This window comes from Aplysia californica, unplaced genomic scaffold, assembly GCF_000002075.1.
Source record: "Aplysia californica isolate F4 #8 unplaced genomic scaffold, AplCal3.0 scaffold00050, whole genome shotgun sequence".
Classification (NCBI taxonomy): domain Eukaryota; kingdom Metazoa; phylum Mollusca; class Gastropoda; order Aplysiida; family Aplysiidae; genus Aplysia; species Aplysia californica.
In genome coordinates, this window is record NW_004797320.1 from 1,767,673 (window position 1) to 1,777,376 (window position 9,704).

Below are 9,704 nucleotides of genomic sequence, written 5' to 3' on the forward strand. Positions count from 1 at the left end.
GGGGGGGGGGGTTTTGGACCATCAGATTAGCAGTCACGTTTTGAGACACGATCAGACCCTGTTTTCCTTCCTCCTGTTTTTCTTCCTTCTGCTTGGGGGTGGTGTCTTATGGACCACTTTTCTTCAATAAACTGCATCAAAGCTATTGCCTTTTTTAGCTAAATGATGCTAACACCTAAAAAGTTCTGTTGTTCTACTTTCTATAACAGAAAACCGTTCTGTTCTATCTCTATAAGGAATGTTTTTTTACGGTCCCCGAAAAAAAAGGTAAAAATTCATGCGTCACCAGCGAATGCAGCTGTCTCTAAACCTGCGTCAGCAATGAGTTAAAAACCTTGTTTTTTCACAAAGAACAACGTCTCTACTTTAAAAAATGTATAGTTTCATGACATTTGGTGGGATAGTTCGTTAGATATAATAATAACATGAAAAATGACACAACTTTTTATACAGATTAGTGAATTTTATGTCCCAATCTAAATAGCCTACCCCCAAAAAATGTAAGTCAACAGATAAGTGGTTAAGTAATTCATTATTGGATTACCTTTGTGTTGGCAGGAGTTGAAGGCTCAGATTGAAGTTTGCTATCTCTCACACACGAGGTAAGATGTATATTGTGCATAAAATTGATTTTTTTTCTTTTCTTTTCACTAAATCACATTTCCAGTTGCTTTATCAGTTTTCAGTTTGGAAACAACATTAGGAAAACCTAACACTTGTATTAAGTATTCATAGTGAACATTTTGATGCATAACGTATGATGGTTTTTACTAACAACGATCGATTCTACTAGTGATTACTGACATCACCCTTCTATAATCACGTAGTGTAAAATGGGAGCGTGGTCCAAACAGGAAGACAGGCGGGGAGTGAATCAGTTAAAACAAAAACTTGTTCACAGAGAAAGGAATTGAGAACATACGTAAGCCACCATGACACAATTATCGTGCTCACCATCACTCATCATGAATCAATTGCTCATCATCACTCACTCATCATGAATCAACCACGACATAATCATTGTGCTCATCATCACTCACTCATCATGAATCAACCACGACATAATCATTGTGCTCATCATCACTCACTCATCATGAATCAACCATGACATAATCATTGTGCTCATCATCACTCACTCATCATGAATCAACCACGACATAATCATTGTGCTCACCATTACTCACTCATCATGAATCAATTGCTCACCATCACACACTCATCATGAATCAATTGCTCACCATCACTCACTCATCATGAATCAATTGCTCACCATCACTCACTCATCACGAATCAATGTTGATGAATTCGCTCTCATGAAAAAAGTTAACTGATTACAGAAGTACTCCTGAAAAAACAGAGAAGAGGACTCCTTCACGAAGGAGGTTGTGATTGCGAGAGGAGTGCAGCCAGGTGGAGGTAGGAGGAGCAGCCAGGTGGAGGTAGGAGGAGCAGCCAGGTGGAGGTAGGAGGAGCAGCCAGGTGAAGGTAGGAGGAGCAGCCAGGTGAAGGTAGGAGAACCAGGCTGCGAGACCCCATCAGACGCTACAACCAGCTGTAGCTGATGATGGAGACAATCAGCCTGCCCACACTGTAAAGGACCCTTATGAAGAGGGGCGAGGCAGCATGGGACACCCCATGTTCCTAAGACTCCCGATTCTACATTCAAGTAATTCCTGAAAACAGTGCTGTAATGTCATAATCAGAACAGCTGTTCTAGCTTCCTCAGAAAACTATTCCAGTCTTTCCCCATTCTATATCATTTTGTAAGTTATGAGGCAGGTAATGTTTGTTACTGCAAATTTGAGACATTCAGAAGTCATTCTCTCCTTAAATTTAGAAACACAATGAATGTGTGCCCAAGTGGGACAAAACTTTAAAAACTTTCTTGACAACATAGATCTTTAAAAAAATTAAGGCACACACTTTAACTTCATTTTCTCCCCCGTTCACTTTATATATCAAAACCTGTGAATGGCCCTCCAAAAAATTGCCTGAAAGTCGGAGAGTGCTACAGGAGCAAGGAAAAGGAAATTAGGGGCGCAGAGGGGCAGGCCAAGACAGTGCAGCCAATCTTATAGCTAGGATCATAACATTATTACTTCCGACAAAACGAAGCACATGGCAGCCTTGATAATCGGGCATTTCACAAAAATAGCACACCCTTGTTTTAGGCCTATTTGGGAAAATGTAAATGGTATCTGGAAAGGTGTAAACGTTTTGTTAGTTTGCACTTTTGTCTTCAGATTTGCAGAAATAAAAAGACTTCCTATGAACATTTTGGCCAGTCTGAGAAGTTTGGTCGGAAATGTCCGACCGGGAAGGAAAAAAGTTGGGTAGGCTCAAAGTGGCAGGAATTCCAGCAATTGCTGGAACACTTGCAGGTCTGTTTTATATCTGAAGGGTTTAGATGCAAAAACTGATAAACGCCATTTCCGACTTTTTTCAAAACACTCCCGCGCTCGGCAATGTCGGGATACCTGTACTCAGCACGTGTATAATTTTAGCGCAAAAAACGATAAAACCCTCATTAAAAACTCCCTGAATGAAGAGTTTTTATGCAAAAGCCTATACATCCAGTCCATTTTCCATGCAAAACCCGCTATATATATATATATCCATTAACTTGAATCGCAGCAAATCGCTGGCCATAACTGATTCCCGTGACTTGCCGTAACCCAGCGTAAACACTTTTGACAAAATGGCGTCACCCACAGCTCACGTCGCGGATGAAGCGTCTGTTATCGTGAACGCGTTTCATGGTCTAGATGAGAATGTGCCATGTTGTAATCGCGGTAGAAAAGAAAAGCGAATCCTTTTGTCCTTTTTCAGATCTCCCGATAGTTTAAAATAAAGATTACTTTACTTTTTTCATGTGCAGGTCTCTTGCCCTGGCAGATGAAAAGAATTCAGATTTTTTTTTTAAAAAGGTTGATTCTTCGCTTTGCACGCTGACAAAAACCAGACATACACAAACTCCCAGGACACGGCTTTATTGAAACACTACGTTCTTGCTCAGTGGCAGAAAGGACACTACTGATTTGATTTCATAATCCTGGTTATGAGTTTTAATAAAGATTATTTATTCATTTTCTTTTGCAGGTCTCCTATTCCCTGAGCTACACTGTCTTCAAGGCGGACTTCAATCTTGGATTTGGCGATCCCAACACGGACAGGTGTGCTACATGCGAGCGGTATAAGGAGCAAGGGAAACAGGCAGATCTTCTGACTGAGCGGAGAACTGAGTTGGCTGCAGAGTATATTCTGCATCGCAGAAGGGCTCGCAAATTCTATAATGAACTGAATGCCGTAAGCGAGGACTTAATGTCAATTTGTTTTGATATGATGGAGAATCAGGTGCTTCCGAACACCCCCATTGGTGCTGCATATTACAGTCGGAAGCTATATCTATACATCTTTGGGGTCATTTGCCACAAGGGTCGAAACGGCCCTCAGCAGAAGGATGATGTGTTTTTTTAACGTGGTTGGAGTGTGAGAACCACAAAGATTCTAATATGATCGCCTCAGCACTCCATCATTTTTTCCAGTTTCATCAGCAGGAAATTAAATCCAAGCGTGATCTTCGATTATTCAGTGACTCTGCCTAAGGGCAGAATAAAAACTTCAATGTTTTGTCTATGCTCCTGGCAGACAGGAAAATTTTGTTTCCCCTCAAACGGATATTTCCTACACATTCCCGATGCGAGGTCACAGCTACCTCCCAGCTGATCGTGCCTTTGGGAGAGTAGCCCAGGATGGAAAACAATTACCCTGCCTGACCAGTACATTAATATTCTTAGAAGGCGTGGCCAGGTCTTTGAATACGGGAGAGACTGGCAGGCTTTCAATTTTAAAAACGAGACAGCGTTTTGTAAAGGAGAAAAGGGAGTTTAGTATTTCTACTGTGAAAAGAATTGTTATTGATGGAAGTGGGGATATGGTAAAGGTTTCCGATTCATACTATGGAGACCTTCACATCCATGGCGTTTTGAAGCAGGGAAGGTCGTGGTCCAACTTTAGACCACCTGTGTTGGAGAAGACAAGAAGTACTGTCAATGAAGCCAAGAAAAGGGATGTGTTCAAATTGCTGGAAGATATGGGTGCAAGTGAAGCTGTCACGGGGTGTTACCGTGACATGATGGCCATTCTCACACACCTTTTAATCTTTACAAATTCAAATTTTTGTGTGGGATGCGAACTTTATTGCATTGTGGTGGAAGTTTTAAGCCTTTAGCTTGATGTTTTTTATTGTGAGAGAGAATTTTGGATATATCTATTTTTGCATAAAAATGTTTTCCTGGATATATCTGATTTTGCACAAAAATAAATAAAATATAATCTGCTGTAACTGCTAAAAATATTACTGTAGATTTGAATACTAACTGATTCCTGTTTGTAAAGTACAGAACTTACTTAAATCTGACAACAGAATTGTGAGTGAATTGAAAGCTATGAGAGAATAAAATAATCCTCTTGTTCTCAAAACCTGAAATTTGGACATGTCTGTTTTTGCATCAAAACCCTTCATTTGTAAAACGTTTAAATTCGAATAAAAGAAAGTCCTGCAAAACAAGTTGTTTAAATTTCAACGTAAGGGAGAACTTCCGATTTTAAAAAATTGTTTTAGCAAGTGTTTTACGGCACTTGCAACACAATAAGGTCATATTATTATAAGTGCCGAAGATTAGAGGTGTTACAAGAGAGAAACAAACACAAAAAAGAAGGAGGGGAGATCGATAAGGACAATAGATATTTGATAGGAAAGAAGAAACAAACCACAGAAGAGCACCCTCCAACCACCCACGAGAACTTCCGAGCCAGACGCCAAGATGAGTATGGTAACTGGACAGACAGACAGACCCTTATGGAAAACTGATGGAGTCCAACACCTTCTCCACCAAACCCCAGGCCTCGGGGTGAGAGGTAAAAAAGAGACGGTGAGCTACCATCTCTATGAGGCCTCGGGGTGAGAGGTCAAAAAGAGACGGTGAGCTGCCATCTCTCTGAGGCCTCGGGATGAGAGGTAAAAAAAGAGGCGGTGAGCTACCATCTCTATGAGGCCTCGGGGTGAGAGGTCAAAAAAGAGGCAGTGAGCTGCCATCTCTATGGTCTGGCCTGCATTCATGCAGTAAATGTGAGGCATCATGGTGAAACCAGGCGGTTGTCAAAACGATGAAATAAGTAACAGGCATTTTTCCTCCTGTTTGGGCATTTTTGTTGAATTTTGTTTTTTTTGGCACAACACCTTTGATGTACATATAAAAATACATTTCCATGTGAATTTCACTGAAAAACGTTGATTAATGGCACAAAATATGTATGTTTTCAGTTTTCAAGGACTCTCAAGCTTTACAAGTTTCCAAACTTTGGTGGCCATTTCCTCGCAAATTTTACCTCAGAAAAAGGCTACCCTCATCTCCTTTAATCGCAAATATCTCAAGTTCTATTCAAGATAGAAGGGTATTTTTTTTCACTGAAAGAAAGGCGAATAAACGTGCTTTAAGATTATTCCAATAACCCTACACACCAAAAAATTGACGAGCGCCTGATTCCATCGCGCAGTGACACAAATGTTCTTTCCACACTTCCAACAGGTTACATCTCGCTACAGCTGTGCCTGCTGCTCTCGTTGCTGGTCTCTCGACTTCTGGTCTCGCTGTTGCTGCTGCGGTGTGAGAGGTTGCTGCGGGGTCAGCGGCTGCTGATCGGACAAGGAGAAGCTCCGCACCAGACCTGAGTGCTTCTGCCGCAGGTGTTCTTGTTTGACCTTCTCCAGCTCGCCCAACCGGCTTTTGACGTGCTCCAGTCTGTGGATGGCCATCTGCAGGTCCTTTTGAGATGCGTAGGAAGAGCCCTCATGAGGCTGACCTGTCACAGAATAGTGTGAAGACTCTTTATTTGCTGCTGCTAGAAAAGTTGACACTCTACTAAACAAGAGACCCAGCTTGGTAGAAAATTGACTTCTCCCCCCCCCCCCAAAAAAAAATAAAGACCACATCAATAACACAGTTAGTTTTAGTTGAGGTTTTACGGTGCTCGGAACTGCATAAGGTCATATGAGCGCCAGAAGATTAGAGCAGTTACAAGAGAGTAACAAACACCAAAAAAAAGAAGAAGGGGAGATAAGGACGATAGATGTTTGATAGGAAAGAAGAAGCAAACCACACCAGAGCACCCGCAACCACCCACACAAAATAGTGAAAACTCTTTATTTGCAGCTGCTAGAAAAGTTGACACTCTACTAAACAAGAGACCAAGCTTGGTGGAAAATTTACTTCGCCAAAAAAAAAAGACCACATGAAGAACTCAAAGTAAGCACGAGACAGAAAGCTTAGATATTTTACCTCAATCAAAGGATCAAAACAGCTAACCACATCCTTTCAAATCTTGCTTAAAAAAGACCATTTTCTAGGTAGATATTTGCATGACATAAACATACCTAAACCATGTCATCTTTTACTTTTAAAATTTCTGCTTTTGTTCCAATCAGCACATTTATACTCCCCACTTTCTTTTTATTTTTTCGCTGCTTCTGAATATCCTCGGCTGTGCTACCAGAAAACTAGGTGAATTTTCGCTAAGAACAAAATGTTTAAAATTGAATTATAAAAAAAAAAAATAAAGCACAGACAACAAAAATTATTTTTTTTAAAATAAATAAAGCCCAGACAACCTCCTGCAAGACGCTGAGAAGAAAAAAGTTTTCAGGAAAACCCAGAAAAACCTTCATAACCCTATCAGGATTCGAATCTCAGTCATAAGGTTCAATATTAGACAGGTCTCAGTCAAATTATGTCATCAAAACTTGGCAGAAACTTAAAACATCACTTTGAGACAGGCGTGGCATGCCACAATTCACAACAACTTCGTTGTTTCAGAAGTGGACATAGGATTTGACCAGTGAGAAAAAAAAAAAACAATCAGAAGAAGCCAGACATTTATATGGATAATCTATGATTTAAAAGTTCAAATAAAAATATTAAAAATTTTACCATAACCCGAATGACTGAATGTCTTATCTTTAAAAGTTATGCTAAGTTTAGCATTCTTATTGAGCTAATTAATAGTATCAGGCCTGGAAAAGAAAAACTGAGAAACCAGTTTTAGTTTCAGTAGAGGTATTACAGCTCTCGCAACTGCATAAGGCAAGGTGAGATGAGCGCCAGAAATTTAGAGGTGTTACAAGAGAGTAACAAACATTTAAAAAACCGAAGGGGGGATAAGGACGATAGACGTTTGACAGGAAAGAAGAAGCAAACCACACCAGAGCACCCGCCAACCACCCACTCAGTTATAATCTTTAATCTGACCCACCTGTTGATACTTGACTTAAATAACTGATCTGTTTGCTGAGACCATTGTCCACCTCTTGCAGAGTCTTCAGGAAGGTCGACGTGTGACTCTCCACATGTTTCACCGCCGGCTTGTCTTTAGACAGCTCTTGTAGAGCTTGACCTGCCAACCAGAAAAATTTAGGGTTCTTTTTAAATTGAGTAGGAGTTTTACGGCACTATCGACTCAATTTTGGTCAATTCAGGGTCCTGGCGTTCACTTTGGACTTTAACTCATTCGCTACGCCGAGCTGTGGGGGACGGCGCGGCTGAAGTGCCGTCAGTACGTTAAGCCGCCCCCGGCGGCTCGAGAACCGACGTTCAATTTTAGCTTGGTTTCTATTCCAATCCACTTATCCATGTTAAAATAAAGGTCATAATATAATGTTTCCACCGAAAATCGGAAGTTTTGATTCAGTTTTGAAACATGATTTCGTAGTTTATTCGACTTTGTTTTATCGCGAAGCCCAAATTATAGCCCAGACACCAGTCTTAGTACTTTCACACAACAAAATGTATAATTATTTTGCTCACTAAAGAAGTGTAGGACTTCTTTATAATATTGATACTATTGGACGCAAATTGCCGGTGCACTGTAATTGAGAAATCAGTATTTTTGAGTGCTAGATCTTGGCCTAGATCTAGATCTAAATCTAAATAGTCAAAATATTTTTTTCTCCCCAAAATCACTACTTTTGGGTGAAATTAATCAAAAAGTACCACTCAAGACATCATGTATAGGTTTATTCCAAGTGCAATTCTGAATAATTCCATATAAGTTACGCGTATTTTTTTCTGTTTGTGATCCTTTTTTCAAAATTATTTAAAAGATTTTTTTTTTTCAATATCGGATGTTATGATCCAAATGTACAAATATGAAATGTATGTAAATAACTGCACATTTTTCAATATTTTCCAGTTCTATATACAGTTGTGGTTATTTTGAGGTATCATTTGACTAGGTGCAAACATGTTTTTTTAGTTTCACCTGAGATTATAAATTTTTTATTTTCCAATTTTATCTGCATCCAATCACAATTGTGTTGCATATTCGCCTTTTACAGGAACCAAAGTTGAAAAATACGCAAATAAATAATGCAGGTGTATTCTACAAACCATACTGAAAATGTTGGTATATAATATGTTGATATTTATTTGAATTTATGGCCCCAAAGACCTGTGAACTGCGCACTAGTCATCATCTCATTTCGCCCTCCCGAAAAGAATTCGTCCACAAGCCGAAAATAATACGTAGTGAATGAGTTAACGAACGAAACTACAAAATCAACAAACAAAGTGGCTAGCCATACTTAAGTACGGCTAGACTGAGAGTCTAGCCGTACTTAAGTATGGCTAGACTGCCAGTCGAGCCCTACTTAGATCTAGGTTTGGCCCAATCGACTCAAGCCTGCTAAGTACACAGGTCTCATTAGATCTAGTAATTATTCAGGTTCAAATACACGCAAGTCAGTAAGGCACCTTTTGGTTTTGTCTGAAATACAATTATACTTAAGGCATTGCAAACTAAAAATTTCATCTACAATTCAGCTATCAATATTAAGTACGGCTAGCCTGACAGTCTAGCCGTCCTTAAGTACGGCTAGCCTGGCTGTCTACCCGTACTTAAGTACGGCTAGACAAGACGTCTAGCCGTACTTAAGTACAGCTAGAAGACTGCAAGTCTAGCCGTACTTATCTTAGGCCCTATTGAGGTTTAAAATACATGCACTGTCATTAAGGCACCTGGTTTCGTCTCAAATACAAATACTTTAGGTACTGCACACTAAAAATGTATATTTACAATTCAGTAGGCCTATTTTTTGTATGGTAGTGTCAATTGCCACCGAGTGAAGCGCTGACAATTGACAAAAAATGACTTTTTGTCAATTGCCACAGAGTGAAGCGGTGTCAAGTCTGAAAACAACACTATCTTTAGCATTATACATAATGTGTGTCCCATGGGTCAATTTGTTCTCAATTAATTTCATTGGACGAGCATCTAGTCTAGAGCTACGGTACCAACTTGGCGTGTTTTTAAATGAGACGTATCTAGATCAAGGCTATGCCTACACTTTGGTGAAGAGCGAACACAGACATTTCTAGAAGTAGGCCTAGAAGGTCACAAACGCACACAAACTCAAGCAGAAATCCACGTTATATCGGGGAACATAAATCGGGGGACGGGGGTCAGGAAAACACACACACACACTCAAACACAGAGAGAGAGAGAGAGGCGAACGCACAACACCGAGCACTCGAGCACAATAAGTCAATAAGCTAGATCTACCCACAAACGCAAAAGAGCTCCAATTTACTCGGTGGCAATTGACAAAAAGTCAATTTTTGTCAATTGCCACTGCGTCACTTGGTGGCAAT

The 9,704-nt window shown here is 40.0% G+C and overlaps 1 protein-coding gene across 1 annotated transcript in view; it reads right to left on the bottom strand.

Annotated features, from left to right (window-relative positions):
- Positions 1-5,363: 5,363 nt before the first annotated feature.
- LOC101845607 (mediator of RNA polymerase II transcription subunit 11) overlaps positions 5,364-9,704 on the bottom strand; it is a 6,562-nt gene continuing 2,221 nt past the window's right edge. Inside the window, exons 2-3 of the mRNA XM_005092686.3 lie at positions 7,312-7,452; positions 5,364-5,865 (exon numbers count right to left, since the gene is read on the bottom strand). Of these exons, the coding sequence (XP_005092743.1) occupies positions 5,603-5,865; positions 7,312-7,452 (404 nt within the window). The 3' untranslated portion in view covers positions 5,364-5,602. The remainder of the gene's footprint in view (positions 5,866-7,311; positions 7,453-9,704) is intronic.